Source organism: Pyxicephalus adspersus, chromosome 3 (genome assembly GCF_032062135.1).
Source record: "Pyxicephalus adspersus chromosome 3, UCB_Pads_2.0, whole genome shotgun sequence".
Taxonomy (NCBI): Eukaryota; Metazoa; Chordata; class Amphibia; order Anura; family Pyxicephalidae; genus Pyxicephalus; species Pyxicephalus adspersus.
Window position 1 is genome coordinate 137,051,784 of NC_092860.1, and position 16,572 is coordinate 137,068,355.

Consider the following 16,572-nt stretch of genomic DNA (forward strand, 5'->3'; position numbering starts at 1 on the left):
GCTATGCACCCCTGTGCCTTATAGCTGTATATGTAGAGTGTGGGGGGTCATCTAAGGCACTGCTGTAGTTTTGAGATTTGGTGAAATCACTACTTCTTGCTGAAGAGGAAATTGTACTTAAGGACCTTGCAAGGCTGTCCTTGCTTCATTCTATAAAGTGTTTTTTTTTTCTGCACCAGTTGTTAGGTTTGAGGCTTTTGCCAAGTTACACCATCAGTGTGTGAAACAAAATATGGTAATGGGAAATGATTCAGTTGCAGGGGTCTACTGGTTGCTGTCTCTTTACTTCTGCTTGTTGTATGGCCACATCTTCTGCAATACAGGTCCTTTTTTTGAAGAAAATGGTAAAATCTAGTAGTGTGTATAAATAGCTAAAGCTTCCAATGCAAGGGTCAGATTTTGGTCAAGTTTTGATCAGCCTGAACAACAAATTGCACTGATAACTAGAGTGTTCTACCCAGACCCTTTTAGCTGGGTTCACCACCCGGCACTTTTCAGTAACCGCCCGGCTGCTTTTGGGTGGTTACTGAAATGTTGGGCCACCAACAGCTTCTTCCCACCGAGCTTAAAATCATTCTGGGGTGAATACTGAACTGTGTTTACCAAAACAATCAATCACTAAACTGTGTTAATTTAACAGAAACCAGATCTGTGTGCAGTCAGAATAAATATGTCTGACCAATAGGCTGCTGGTTTCTAATCACATGTCTGCCTACCATGCAAGTGGTTATGGTTTTAGTTTCTGATCCACACAATTGGCTTGATCACCCAGTTTCTGCCATGATTGTCTATCTTCATTCTTAGTGGTTTAAAATATCGGGCCCAATGTGTTACACACGTGTTCTTGGTCTTTGTAAGGTGGTACTGTCTTATTTTGAACTAAATTGGTATTTTATCCTAGGTGCCAAAAAATTGAGATCGTATATCTTCCTTAGATTGAGCAAAAGGGGCTTTTTGGCAAATGAAAACAGGTTTTTACTTTGGAAATTTACCACATACATACAGAAAGTAAAATCTGTACTAACGCTAGATATCACACAGCTCAAATTGTTTGGAAATCAAGACGATCGTCTCTCATTACCCAATGCGTTTCGCCTTGTGGCTTCTTCAGGGTCTTTTTATTTAAAGACTTGGATGATGAAGAGATTGAAAGATGGATGATGAAGAGATAAAAATCCTAATCGACAGATTTTGTGTTGTAGTAGTGCCAGTTGTTTTGAGCTCTGTGTTAGGATAAGAGAGAAGTAGTGGTAGCAATAGTAGTTGTTTTAAACTATAACTGGAATAAATGGCCGGGTGCTGAGTAGTGTATGAAGGAGAGCTTTGAAGCAGCTAGCCTTCAGGTCGCCATAGCCTGCCACACTCTTGGCTAGCTGCTGCCAAGCTCTCCTTCATACACTACTCAGCACCCGGCCATTTATTCCAGTTATAGTTTAAAACAACTACTATTGCTACCACTACTTCTCTCTGATCCTAACGCAGAGCTCAAAACAACTGTTAGCACTACATCACAATATCTCTCGATTAGGATTTTTTATCTCTCCCTAAAAAATCCCTGAAGAAGCCCCAAGGCGAAATGCGTGGGTAAAAGACGACCGTCCTAAATTCCACAAAATGTATTTGAGCTGTGTCATATCTAGCAATAGTATAAATGTTACTTTCTGTATGTATGTGGTAACTTTCAGAAGTAAAAAAAAATATTTTTATTTGCCAAAAAGCCCGTTCTTTTGCTTCTATCCTCTACATGTTGTAATTTTCATCTGGGGCTGACATTAGTTCATCTGGGGCTGTGATATTTAGTTTTAACTTTATTGGAGAATCTGAGCTTTAGTTTATCCCTCTCCTCTTACTTTTGAGATTGTGTTTTTTTTGGTGGAGTATAAACATGGTATTTTGTAGAGCTGCGTCAGTCTGTGACCTTTGCTACAACATTTGGTGCATTTAAACCATCAAGGTCATGGTAAAAAAAAAAGGAATGATACTTTATTTCCTGTTGCTATCATTTAGGTTTTGCTGTTCTTTTGTGTGTGCACACACGTAATTTAATTATGGATGCATTAGGTCCTTTTCACATCCTTACATATGTAATGGTACATGTTTCAGACATGTAACTCTATGTGCAGCTAATATACATTAAAGCTAAACTCCAAGCCCTTAATTGTTCAAAGCTGTGTAATTGTGTTCACCCGGTTTTGTGGTTTAGAGCAGAGTTTCTCAACCAGGGTTCCTCCAGAGGTTGCTAGGGGTTCCTTTAACAATGAGCACTTTGTGCCTCTCAGGTCAGTTTAACTTACACCAATAATCTTTTTGGCCCTCAGCAGTATAAGAAGGCAGCCTTGGACAACATTGTGCTTCTTTAGGTTTTGTGCATCCTACCCACTTCACACCTTGTGGTTCTCTTTTAGAAGTAAAACTGGAATGCTGACAGCCAGTCTTTGAGTTTTTGTAAATTTCAGTGTGTAGGCAATGCTGCAGCTTGCCATCAAAAGAAGTAGCATAACCCAGATTTTAGGAAAGACATTTTGTTTGGACAAGTCCTTCTGCATACTTTTTTTTTTTTTTTGTAAGAAATATCTAACAAACATACGCTATGTTGCCAAACATTTGTACATATCTGACCATCATGCCTATGTGCCATTTTTAGATTTTCTATTCCAAAATTTGTGTATGCATACCCCTGCCATGTGCAGCTAAAACAGCCTTAACCCTTGAAATTTTGGGCATGTATATGTGGGGATTTGTGTTTATTCAGTGAAAAAGAACACCTGGGAGATCAGCCAGTGATATTCTATTAGGAGGAATTGCTTCCCAATAAGTGTTTAGGTCTGTAATTTTTTCAGTCAGCTTGAGTTTCTCCACACCAATTCTTCAAACCATGTCTTTGCCATGCACTAAATAAACTTTAATCTTAGTCTGTTTTGAGTATGAGGGGGGATATAAGGACCAGTAAAGGTTAATGTAATCATAAACTTTATTTTTCTTTTTTTTTTGCCAAGGATGGTGGTGTTGTTGAGTCTGATATCTGTACCAGAATAAAAGTCCAATCCGACAACCATTAGAAATCATAGGTGGTATGTTATTTGGGAATTTGAATTGTATGCTAGTGTTGCATTTGTTCTTTGTGTCTGTTCCTGCGAAATAAAATAATAGTAGCTTGGAGAGGCTGATCATTAGGGCTCTGTTATATGTAAATCTAGATTGATTCTGTGTTTAGTAGACCTTTTTAATCCTTTTAGGCTACCTTATTTCTTACGTATAATAGGAAGGTATATTGTTCTTAAATCATTTGATTATTACGGTAAACTTTACCTCATGGTTTTTGTGGAATCCCAGGGAGTTCTGTAAGCATCGAGCAATTTGTGCTGCTCAGGGCAGATTAGGTGGCACCATTGGTCTTCTTGGCTATCTATAAGGTTGGCATTCTTCCCACTGACCACCTCAGTAATGTACTGTGAGCTATGGATATAGTAATTATAGTAGGGGTTCCCTAAGACCTCAATGTTATTTCAAAGGTTCCCCCATGGTAAAAAAAAAAAAAAAAAAAGAGAACGGCTGCTTTGGAGTGCTTGCAGTCGATAGAGTACAGTCCTGTTCAAGTCTACTGGCTTACTGTGCTGGCATAGCCACTAGCTGGAGGAAGTGCAGATAGGGTCATGGAGGTCATGTAAAGAGGGGCGTCTGGACGGGTGCATTTGTTTTGGAATAATCGCCCTGATTCTCATTAAATTAGCTCAATGCAGTCTAACTTAGAAATTAACCTTCAATGTCCGAGCATCTCTAGGCTGTTGAAAACTGAAATATGGTTGTTGTGGTTAGGAATGTTTGTATATAATTGTATATATGATTTAAGTTGTGTGAGGAGTAATATGTTTCATATATGTATGTGTATTTGGTTTTGCTTACAATTGAAGAAAAAAAAAAAAAGTTGGAAGTTGGCTCACAATTCTTTAAAAAAAAAGGCATCTTGCTTTTTGTAGATGAAATTTGTTATGTGCAATCTACAGTTTGTCGGGTTCAAGAGAGTCTGTAAGTGTGCTGGGCCTGCCTTAGGAAGGGCTGGAAATTTGGGACACAGAAAAGCTCTAATCTCGAGACTAACTTTTAGTTGCTTTATCTCATTACTGTGACTGTCCTATTTGGTCTAATGTTGGTGTCTTGGAAACCACAAGTACTTGGTTAGACTACATCTTTTATTTAGATAAATAAGACTTTGTTTGGTGTCTTTGGGTAGGGGAAATTTAAGGCTATGTACACATATGCAGTAATCGTCGTTGGAAAGGATCTTTCACAATCCTTTCCATTGACTTAATGACTGTACGATGCATGAATGATCTCTGTACATACAGCACCGTTCTGTTCTATAGAGAGGGGAGGGGGAGAACGATGGAGCTGCACCCCGATGCAAGCTCTCCCCCTTTCACTTGCATTACGATCGTTCATGGTCCGTGGATCTGCCAGGACAGTCGTATGGACGATGAGCGCTGTACACATGCAAGGTTCTCGTCCGATGTGAGCCGATTATCGGATGAGAACTATTGCACATGTGTACTTAGCCTTCCAACACATAGTTAATTCATTGAATGCATTTTTTTTGCCTCCGTCACTGCACTCTGTGTGCCTTATGTATGAGGGCCTTTGTTTATGGACACTTTGATTCTGTTTTGCTTTTGTGTTGGCGGATGTGGAAATGGCGCTACCTTTCAGTTTCATTAAATCCTGTTTTGTCGGTAAAGGGTTATCTTGCTATCCTACATCTAGTGGTCTATATCGGGTGTAATGATTTCTTGCGGTGTCGCCAAACTCCGAGCTGGACTTGCTGAAGATACGTAGGAGAAAGCACATGAAATCCTAGGGAATGCTGAGCACCAATATGCGGATTAAGTTCAGGGATAATTGTGACATAGATATTTAATTTATTTTGTAATATTTATTGCTAGAGTTTATTTTTTAAAAACAGTTATGCAAGCCAGCACAATACAATATACAGAAATAGTGCTAATCGTTAAAAGTTCAAATTTGATGTTTCCTATTTTGTTGAAATGGGGCATATTAGGCACAATGTTTATAACCATAGTCTAGATTTTTGTCATTTCTTCCCTGGGAAATGGGCATCCTGCTGGCCTTGAACGAATATTATGGGATCCCCGATACAAAATGTTCACAGCACGATGTGACCTTGTTTTCATTGATTCATTGCCATTTGGCAGTGAAATGTAAAGGTGCTTTATCACTGTACCAGCAGCAGACATCAGGACTGTTAAACCAGTTTATTTGGACTGGTTCACAAGGGCAGTCACATTTTCCTTTCTATTTTTTTCCCATCCAGGTTCTAAAGCAGCCTGTGACCCAATCACAAACGGTTGGTATGATTCACTCAAGTCAGACTAGATCAAAGCCATTTTAAAGACTCTACCTGAATGAATAATCCATAATTTAGCTTTATATAGAAACCTTTTCTACCTATTGCACAGGTAGTGAATTAAGATGCTTTTGCCTGACCAGAGAAGACATCACAGACACTTAGGGCTGTTTGCATCCAAGGGAAAAAATGCATCCAAGCACTGCTAAACTGCCGTATATTCCATATTTGTTTTTGGGTTAAAAAAACATTGTAATAAAGAAATCTATTGCTCACATACAGTCACAAGAGTATATTATTACTTAAGATAAAAGTGAATAATTTTATATGAATTTGTATGTAATTACAAATGCATAGATTGAGAAAAAAAATGGCTGGATTGTTTTTGTACCGTATGATGTTTTATTAACCTTTGTTTGCGCAAAAGAATTATATTTGTACTATTGTTACCTTTTAATATAAACAAAATTGTAAAAATGTGTATGTGGGCTCCTGGAATCAGATTGACCCCTATGGGGCAAGCAGACAACCATAGAACTGGCAATAAAGCCTGCACAGCAAGGTATGAGATCAACATTTTTTTTATTTTGTGACTACACCTTAGATATAAACTCCACAAAAAAATGACTTGTAATGGAAGACACTACCTACCTGTAAATATTGTGTTATTTTTGTCAGTGTCCATTGTATGAGGGCTTCAGAACAAAACTTCATTATCTGAGCCTGCATTGATTTCACACTCCCCAATGAACTATTATATTTGGATTAAATAATAAACCATTCTTCCTTTATCCTCTAATATGCCTGTTCTCCAAAATATCTTCATTTTTGAATATATGCAACAGAATTCACACGTTTGTGTCTACTTTCATAGTGTTAAAAAGACAAGCTTCATATTTTTGCACAAATCCAGTTTTGTATAATTTTGTTTTCTATTATAGATAAGCGTGTGTGTGTGTGTATTTGTTATTGAAGGGGACTGTAAAGGGTTGTTGCGCATAGTTGTAATATAATGCAGTTGGTCACAGAAGTAACGGGTGTGTGACAGACTTCAAATAAAGTCCTCATATTGATGTTATTTTAACTTATTGTTTTGTGTATGATATGAATACAATATCTTTGTTCATTATTTCCATTTTCTATGATGTAATAAATAAGTTTCTGTGAAACTGCACTTGTGTCTGTGCCATTGATTCTCAAGTAAACAACAAAAAAGTAGAGTGGCTAGTTATCCAGTTCCACAGTAGATGCTACACAAATTTTAGGATTCTGCTCACCATTATACCACCAATGCTTCAATGAACTAGGCGATATCTTTTTTATGTACAAAATTATTTAATGTTACAACTATTAAAATGCTTGTAATGTCAGTATGTATTTAAGTTATTCCTACTTGTGTTTATTGCTTTAACAACTGTTTTGTGATGATATACCTTCAGATACTTTCTGGCACCATACCCTCACAAGCGTGCTACTACCTGAGGAAGCCTAGAGTAGGCAAAACATGATGGGTAACATCCTGTCACATGTATGCAAACTCTGATTATAAACTGAAAACATGCTGGACTAAATGGGGTTACTATTGAACCCCTACTTCATATGTACAAAAGTACCAGTTTACCTGTCTAGTTAAGGGTATATGATTGCATGTACATATTTTTCATTGTTTACTTGTAACTGTTTACTATAAAGACAGTGAACTCTATACAGCTTCTCCTGTCACAAAAAACCCTCTTTTTTGTGTCTACCTTCTCTATTTTTTTCAGTAGTTTACTGGGGTTTGGCAACACCCATTTTACCTACCTATGTAAAACACCCCGTGTTTTTAATTTTCGAGACATAAATTCCATGGTTCCGTAAACCAAGATCCCATTCTCCAACTGTTATATTGCAGAAGCTTAAAAGAACAGAGGAGTGGTTTTCATATCATTTTCTTAAGTATCCCATAAAGCAAAACTATCACATTTTTTAACATTATATAGAGGGTGGCTAGGCCTTTAACATGTTTTTTTCCAATTTTGTCATGGTAGTAATGTCTGAAGAGGAAACTAGCAGCCTCCTGGGACATGTCATGTATATACCAGGAGGCTGCTCCTGTGCATGCTTTATAAGGGGCTTTCTTGGAATGTAGTGGGATTGGCATTTTTTTTATTACATGTTCAGGAAGACCCCTAATCCCATCTTGCTCCGGGGCCGTGCAAGTAAGGTTGTCAGTAGAATTCAGAAGATGGACATGCTGTCCCATCTGCTCCAGAAAAGAATACGGGGCCTGCTGGACTTGGATTGCAGAGTGATCAAGGGCTCTTCAAGTTTTTTTTTTATTAAGTTCTGCTTTAAAGTGTTCCTGTTTATTACCAGTGCCCAAATACCTTCTCCACTCAGCCATGCAGTCTGGAAAAACACTTGGTCCTATTCCCCACAGAGATACAACTGGACTGTATGCAGGAAACAAGCCAGTTTCCACATTTCTGATATGTATAATAAATGCATCTCAAAGAAGCATATTTGTGTCACATACCACCAACATGTAGTGCACCGTGGCTCAGAGGTTAGCATTCTCACCTTTGCAGCGCGCTAGGTCCCAGGTTCAAATCTCGGCCAGGACATTATCTCTTCATGGAGTTTGCAGGTTCTTCGTGTGTTTGCATGAATAAAAATTATTTTGCAAGTTAATTTTCTTCACCCCCAAAACTGACCTTTGACAGTATTAAAGACATACGACTATGGAAGGGACATTAGATTGTGATCCCCTCTGAGGCACAATTAGTTACAAAGTCCAGTCATGTCAAGTGCTGCTAATATGATGGCACTATATAAATACTCTGTAATAATAAATATAGAACATATTTGGAACAAATTGGTATTTTTATAAACACCCTCAACATTACACAAGCAGTCTGAATTTGCACACAGAATTTCATGGTTGTACCTGTTTTCCTATTCAAGTTGAACTTAATCTCTGAGTCTAGCAAAAAAATAAAATAATGCGCGGTAACTAGTTTCTGCTGATATCAGAACTTATATGACTTAAATTGCTATTCAGCACATAAAAATACAAAGCCTGAGATTTGTGAAAAAAATTTATTGAGGGTAATATATCCCAATAACACATGCTGCGAGGAGAACCCTAGCTGGTAACTCTACAGCATAAACACTACACAACATTGCAGTCATGTTGTACGGTCAGCGCAGAACAACTGTTCATCATTGTGTATTTTCCTTATACAAGACTGGAATGAAAGTCTCTGACATTCGATAGTCCAATTTAAATTTCTGCTGTGGGTGGTTTGTGTAACATTAGCCAAAATTAAATGGCTTTATTAAAAAACGGGGTTTCCAGGAATGAAAGGCCATATTCAGCCATTTAATAACTATATGACAATTATTTAAAATATATTATGTTCCTTTAACAACTCCCACCAACGCCGGCCTTAGGGTACGTTCATGAAGCTTGTAGCCCACTTTAGTGACCAAAGCTACAGTGCCAGGCTCCTTCCCTTCCATGGGAGTATGGAATAAGGCTTCATGTTCATAGGGATCAAACTTGGCACCCAAGGGATTGAGTTTGTTCACTCCGTGCTTTTTGAAAACTTTCTGCATCTGAACTTCAGTCATGACCAGGCCCTCATAGAGGTTCTTCAAATGTGGGTTGTCAGCTTTGATTTCCTCTTTAGGAACACTCTGCGTTGCCTTCTCCAAAATATCTGCTACTTCCAGCAGGTCTTTGCAGAACCCTTGAATACCTGGGAAAAAATCAGTTAAAATATTTAATTAAATAGAGCCGGTAAAGTGTGTCAGGGGAAGATCAAAAAGTTTTCTTCCATGATCTGACTACCGTATATGTAACTGCATTTTGCACTACTTTATGAAAAGTGAAAAATCCATTTTTATATATATATTTTATTTCTTATCCCTGTACCAAGAATTAAGGAAAGCATTCTCAAGTAGGGACATAGAAATGAATGAATAAATATTTTCATTCATTTCTATGTCCCTACTTGAGAATGCTTTCCTCTACTCTCGATACAGGAATTAATAAAAGGATAGCCACTAACACTAATAAAAACAACCTGTGTGCTTTGAGCTTATAATTCTATTTAAATTAATCCTCAATGTTTAATCAGCCTTTGTCTCAGGCTAAATAATCCTTTACATTGGTGTTGGGACATCCAAAAAGTAACAATACAGGTACAAATATTTACATTTATACGAGGGTATTTCAAGGTGAGCTGTTGGCTATATTGAAAAATGACAAAGCAGAAAGACCAAATTTAGCCAAAGGGGCAACTTCATCACTATATAGTTATTTTTGGGACACTTGCATAGAATTGACAGAGAAGGGAGCCAGATTTCTACATGTGTCTTCCCTGTTTGACTTTGCTTTTAGGATATGTTGATGGGCTGAGCAGCAAAGGGAAGTAATGTGCACCAGACTAATAACAAAAAAAAAGTTGAAAGGCCAAATCTGTCCAATATAAACAATGTATATAAAATACATGACTGATAAATGTCAGATAACTTTGGGGTAAAAGAATCATAAGAGCTACTATTTGAATCAAAAGCTGCCAGAGTTATTTGTCTAATGCTTGCTTTTAAGTTACAAGTATGTACGTACAAGTGTGCATCATCAGCAGTCTTGTAAGATCAATGGGAATCTGGTTTCCCCAATCAGGGGCCTTTTTCTCCCCAGCTCCACCAATCAGCATTCGATCACTTTCTAAACTTACCATATAGTTTTGCTTCTTCCACCAGCTTCTGACTTCTCAGCCGCAAATTCTCTGTGTCTGCTAAGGCTCGCTTGTACTTGTCCTGGGAATAGAACAGATAAGTTAGAGAAGCAAGGTTTTTGGGTCTGTACCCAATCTCTTAATTATGGAATTTGTTAAAGAGGAAGTAAACCTTCCATCAGGTCCTGCATCGTCCCAGTATCAGTCTTTGGTCCAGCGCACTAGGCGCAGCCTTCTCTGTTCTTCTTACTACGTCACCTGACACAGGCCCGAGATCGGTGACGTGGTTTTGGAAAAAACTTGCCGATCTCACTGCGCATGCATGAGACTGGAAATTTTTTTTTCCATTTTGACAAAAGGGGTCCTTCTGCACATACCCAAGAAGCTTGGGCATGTGCAGAAGGAGCAGCCAGGAGCCTCCTGGGATATCTGACGTAAGGCATCCCGGGAGGCTCTGCGCTCCCATTCATTCTTGATCGCCTAGGGGATCAATGAGAATAAAGGGGGGTAGTGCAGCACACTTTTTAAAAAAGCACTAACAAACAGAATTTTTACCTAACATAAAAGTGTTGTCTACCCTTTTATGTAAAGAGAAATTTCTGAGTTTAGGTACACTTTATTTAGGAACCTGTTGGGAGTCTACATATTTTTAAGGTCTCTGAACACCAGCAAACCAACAACTTGGATGACAAGAAAAAAAGCACACCACTCTTGACAGCCAATACTTTTGTCACGATAAAGGAATATAATTAACGCATATCAGTTTTTTTCATGTGATGAGAGATACTGGCCATGTACTTCGGGTAAATTTGTAAATATGACCATCTCATAAGAAAATTCTGTTTTACATGTGCAGAGAACAGCACTTTTGTTTCAAATCCCCTGTAACCTGTCAATCATCCCAGTAGTTATTTTTGTGTAACACTGTACAACCAAAACTCAATACATCCTTATGGGAACTGGAGTATTATACTGGTCACATGCCAATATGTGGAGTAAAGTCCTGTGGTGAGCCAGTGAGAGGAAGGTTCCCTCCAAGTTACTAAGTAGCAAATTAAATAGTTTTCCTTTTTATATTACCTTTGAAACTTCTACCATTGTTTATTTGGTGAAGACCCTGTCCTTTATTAAAAAACAAGTTATTTTCTGCTTTGTTACATAACTTACAGTTACTTCCTTGATCTGGTCTTCCAGTTTAGCCTTCTCTGCAGCCAGCTGCTCTGTGTTGCCCTCTGCTGGGTTCTTGTTTTTCTCTTCCTCTGCTGAGGGGTTATTGGGCTGCTGAGCCGCCGTACACATCAGTCGTGAACACCTACAGAAATACAAAGCACATGGGTCACATCATTCAAACTGGAGGATTTTTGTGATGGGTTATCCGTGTTCTCCCCAGCCTCCTTTAACCGGGTGCACAACCCGGCACATTTCAGTAACCACCCAGCTGTTTTTGGGTGGTTACTGAGGAGTTGGGTCACAATACAGGGACTGCCAACCGCCTACAATTTCTTCACACGTGGCTTAAAAATTTTTTTTGGGTCGAACACTGATTATGGAGTCAACCTGGAGACAGGCAACTATGGAGTCTGCCTGGGGAGCTTATTTGATGGAAGGTGCTATAGGACAGGATAAATATCACATAGTAATAAAATATAATATATAATAACATAACATAAACACCTAAAGCTTCTTCTACCAGTACCAGCTCCCGGACATCTGCCTGCAGGGGATTAAGACCATGGCCGAGTAGACTGGACAGACTGTCTGTCACAAACCTCACCACTTTATTTACTGGCCAATTCACACATTTAAAATTTTGTTGTACTTTTAATATAAGTTTTTTTTGTAACTTTCTCCAACTATCTACAATGTGATGTATCACCGCTTGTTGCCCTGCTGACCTTCAGGTATTATACACAAAATACATAATACAGATAAAACAAAGGGGAACTTTAGGATATGTCAGCATTGACAGAGAATTGTCCCTTTTCATAGGGCTCACATCTCACTCTGCTCCTTCTTTGGTTTTGAATCTCATATCTTGTGTTCTAAACAAATTGTAATCTAGAAATCCTAATCTCATTGAAGCAATACATCTTGGGCCATTTAGGAAGGACACAGTACCACAATATAAATGCTGGATAATCATGCAATAGGTTTCCTTACAAACAGGTTAGGATAGCACCTCACATATGATCACAATATGGATAGGCACATTTGAGGCTGGAGAGATTTCTAAAAGTCATGCTTTCAAATATTTTACCAACTACAGTCCTCTCCACAGCCCCTTTTAGCTGGGTGCACCACCCGGCACTTTTCAGTAACCACAAAGCTGGTTTGGGGTGATTATTTAAGAGTTGAGTCACAATACCAGGGCTGCCGCCCACCTATATTATCTTCCCACCAGGCTTAAAAGAAATTTCTGGGTTAAACACTTCGTTCTTGTTCTGTGTTAGGATTCAAAACCCTTGTATTAAAACCGTATTAAAAGTATTGAGCAACTTGCTTTGGTGGATGCTGTGTCTGATAATGATGCAACTGCTGTACAATCATTCACTAGAGACATCAAGGACAAAGAGGTCACATGAAAGGGGGTCATGCAATGCTACTGAACAAAACTACTATCTTCATTTTATTATTCACATAATTTGCTGCAAAGAGTGTCAGCTGCTAACCTGTGAATCTTTTATCTGTGCTTGTGAGGGTTTTCCTTCCCTAAACACAATATTGAGGGTTATATTAGCCTCCCCAACCCATTTTATGATAACTGTATTCCACCCACTCTTTTCTTCTGACCCACCGACTGCACCTTCTTCAATGAGAGGCCTCTCAGGTTTCCATAAACTGTATCATCTTTTATTGCTCTGCGGTGTATCTATAAGGCTTTTCTCTCAATGACCAATAAAATGGACCTTCTCATATGTGTACCCAGAAGACTCTTCTACCCATTCCCTAAGGACTAAACCATCTTCAATGACTGATGTGCACCCAGAAGCCTCTTTTCTGTAGTGCCTATAGACGGTAGACTGCACCATCTAGAAAGGTGTATCCATAAGCCTCCTCTCTCCAAGACCAATGGACTGGAGCTTCTCACATGTGCACCCAGAGCAGTGTTCTCCCCAGTCCTTTTAGCCGGGCGCACCACCTGGCACTTTCCAGCAACCACCCAGCTGTTTTTTGGGTGGTTACCGATGAGTTGGGTCACAATACAGGGGGCTTCCACCCACCTACAATTTCTTCCCACCCAGCTTAAAAAAAATCTCTGGGTTGAGCACTGCCGAAGACTCCTCTACCCAGTCCCTATGTCCTACAAATCTTCTATAACCAAAAGCTTCTTCTCTGCAATCCTCATGTACTGCACCCAAAAGCCTCCTCCATCCAGGGTCAATTGACTTTACCTTTTTCTTATGACTCTGGTGTGCACCCAGAGACCTTTCTGGACTACATCATCTCCTTTGAGTGTACCCAAAGGCCTCTCTGGTCCAAATGAACTGTATCATGTCCTACTGCTCTAAGGTGTAAATATAAAAGACTTTTCTATCTGAGAACTATGAACTAGACCTTCTCATATGACTCAGGGGCACCCCAAAGACCCTTCTACCTAGTCCGAATGGCCTAAATCTTGTTTAACTTTGTAGTGAACCCGGAAGCTTACGGACAGTACCATCTTCATCATGACCTTGCAGCTTCACCCACAAGCCTCTTCTCCCCGGTCCCCATGGACTGCACATGCTCCTTTGACTCTGGGGTGCATCCATAAGTCTCTACCCTGCAATCTCTATGGACTGAACCACCTAAAAATGACTTTTGGGTGCACTCATAGGCCTCTTCTCTGCAATCTCCATGGACCATACCATCTCCTATGACCTTGCGGCTTCACCCTTCTCTTCAGTTCCCACAGACTTTGCCTTCTCCCATAAATCTGGGGTGCATCCACATGCCTCTTCTCTGCAATCTCCATGGACTATATCATCTCTTATAACTTTGGGGTGCACTTATAAGTCTCTTCTATGCAATCTCCTTGGACCATGCCATCTCCCATGACTCTGGGGTGCACCCATAAGTCTCTTCTATGCAATCTCTATAAACCATAGGATCTCCAAGCTGCACCTAGAAGCTTCTTTCCTCCACAGACCTTCTCCTATGACACATGCACACTCATAAGCCTTGTGGCCCCTATTACAGGGGACACAATCACCCCATAACCATCATGTTACAATGGCAGATATGCCCAAGCTGCTATCATTATTATCTTTATAATAGAATGTAGGTACACTTATGAACCCTCTCCCATGGTAACAGTCAATCATGAATATTTATATACTCATATAGATGACATTTCTTTTATTATGCTCTGATGATAGAGATATAAAATATAAATGATATAAAAGATAAAATAAAGAAACAAACAAATACAGTGTAATGCATGTGAAGGTCACATGATGCTTCCAGCTACTAAAAAACTACAAGTATCAGCATTCCCTTCACAATAACAATATCAGATTTGCAGTGTATTGGGATGTCAGATAACATACAACATTACAGGTATAGGGGTACTACAGGTGCCATGTTGTCCTAAAGCGTGTAAACCTCACAGCAGCTGTGACTTTCCTTATATTTTTTATAAACTATAGCAGGCATTTGTCAATACTCACCCCAGAGATGACCTCTGCACCCTCAGCAATGTGCCCAACTTCTGGCCCAGCACCCGCACACTCCTGGCCGCCATGTCTGACTGCTATCACCACTCACGCACTGCACGCAGAGGACAGAATGCCGTCACAACCTAACCCACTCTCCACAGCTTGAGCCAATCGTAAACGCTCGCTCGACTAATACGCATGCGCACAGGGTAACCTCCGGGTTGCCAACCTAGTCAAGATAGATTGTAGAGAAGTTGAAATGTCAAACATGAATGGAGCAAGACCCTTGCAATGTGAACGGTTGTGGGCGGAGCCACTTAAGGAAAGAGATGACGTCAGCGGGGTACTGGGCGGGGCATGCGTGTTGCTTGTGTAACTGTGTCATGTGACCCATTGTGAGATAGGCTCATCTTCATCATGTGTGATCTGTGTGTATTGCTGTGTGAATCCCTGGGAGAGGATTCACTTTATTTGTACCGGTGACCATTGTCTATGGGACAGATAGTGATAGGAAATCCAGAATTCTAAGGTTGTCAGTATAACAAAAATGGGGACTGGGCAGCTGGTCTTACACCAAGCAATCTGATTGTACAATATATTTTATTATTATTAATAATAATAAAAAAGGATTTATTTAGTGCCAACATATTACGCAGCACTGTACATTAAATAGGGGTTGCAAATGACAGACAGTGACACAGGAGGAGAGGACCCTGTCCCGAAGAGCTTACAATCTTGGAGGTGAGGGAAGTATCACAGATGATGAGTTCTGTTTAATCCAGGTTAAGTTTCAGACATCTGTCAGACATCCATGATGAGATGCTGATCTTGCACTGCACAGACGCGAGATCAGGTGATATAGAGAAAAAAAGATTGCCGATCTCACTGCGCATGCGTGAGATTAGGGCATGCACAGAAGGAGCAGCCAGGAGCCCCACGTGATGCGTGACATAGGTATCTCTGGAGGCTCTGCGCAGCGTTCAAGACAAAATGGGGCGATGCTGCACTTTTTTTTTTTTTTTAAGTTGTTGCTCTTAAAAAATGCAAACTAATGCAGAAGTTTGGGTTCAGAATTGTTGAATCCAAACAGAATTTTTTTTTGGAGTCAGTGATGATGTGCTTCATAAACAAAAAAAAAGTGTAAGTGCTAAAAAGCACAAGAACACTAGGGTGTTTTTTGGTCTGCCTCTAAAGAAGGAAGGCCAAACAATCGTGACCCCCTTCCCCATGGGGCTTAATGCCCCAGACAAGGGGGACTGGGTCAAGGTGACCCACCTAGCCAAAGCCAGGCAGGTCCCTTTTCTCTTGGGGTAGCTATAACCAACCCATTGAGTACTCAGTTGGGAGCTCAACCGAAGGAAGACTAATGGAGAATGACTAACCATGAGGCCAGGAAGCCTTCCAAATATGGCAGCACCCATAAGTCAGCACCCTCCATTCATTGCTTAGTAAATAACCAATGGGGCAAGTTTTGTATGTCCATGCATCCTATATATTCCAATTCCTGAAACCATTCATACAGAGATGGTGGGGTAGAGAAACGTCAATGTCTAGGTATCAATGATCATGCTGCAGTTAAAAGGGGTCAAAGAATACCTTTCCTTATTGTTTTGATGGATCCAGGATTTATAGATAATGTCAAAGCAGGGTCATTTGGTATCTCTCCTTTGGCATATTCATCGTAGATCCCAATGACCTTCCCCCAAAAAGTATGTATGGTCATGCACCCCCACCAAATAGGTAGCCTCTTTGGAATGATTGCCAACACATATCCATATACTGGACCAAAATCTTTTGAAGATCTACTGGACATTGATAAGAGAGAGGCAAGAGAGAGAGTCATTGTATG

The 16,572-nt window shown here is 39.7% G+C and overlaps 1 protein-coding gene across 1 annotated transcript; it reads right to left on the minus strand.

Moving 5' to 3' along the window:
- Nucleotides 1-8,426: 8,426 nt before the first annotated feature.
- GRPEL1 (GrpE like 1, mitochondrial) lies at nt 8,427-14,894 on the minus strand. The gene is made up of 4 exons (XM_072406481.1): nt 14,736-14,894; nt 11,254-11,398; nt 10,087-10,168; nt 8,427-9,102 (listed from the first exon to the last, which is right to left on the minus strand). The coding sequence occupies exons 1-4, from the start codon at nt 14,807-14,809 to the stop codon at nt 8,756-8,758; spliced, it is 648 nt and encodes a 215-aa protein (XP_072262582.1). The 5' UTR covers nt 14,810-14,894; the 3' UTR covers nt 8,427-8,755.
- Nucleotides 14,895-16,572: the final 1,678 nt, after the last annotated feature.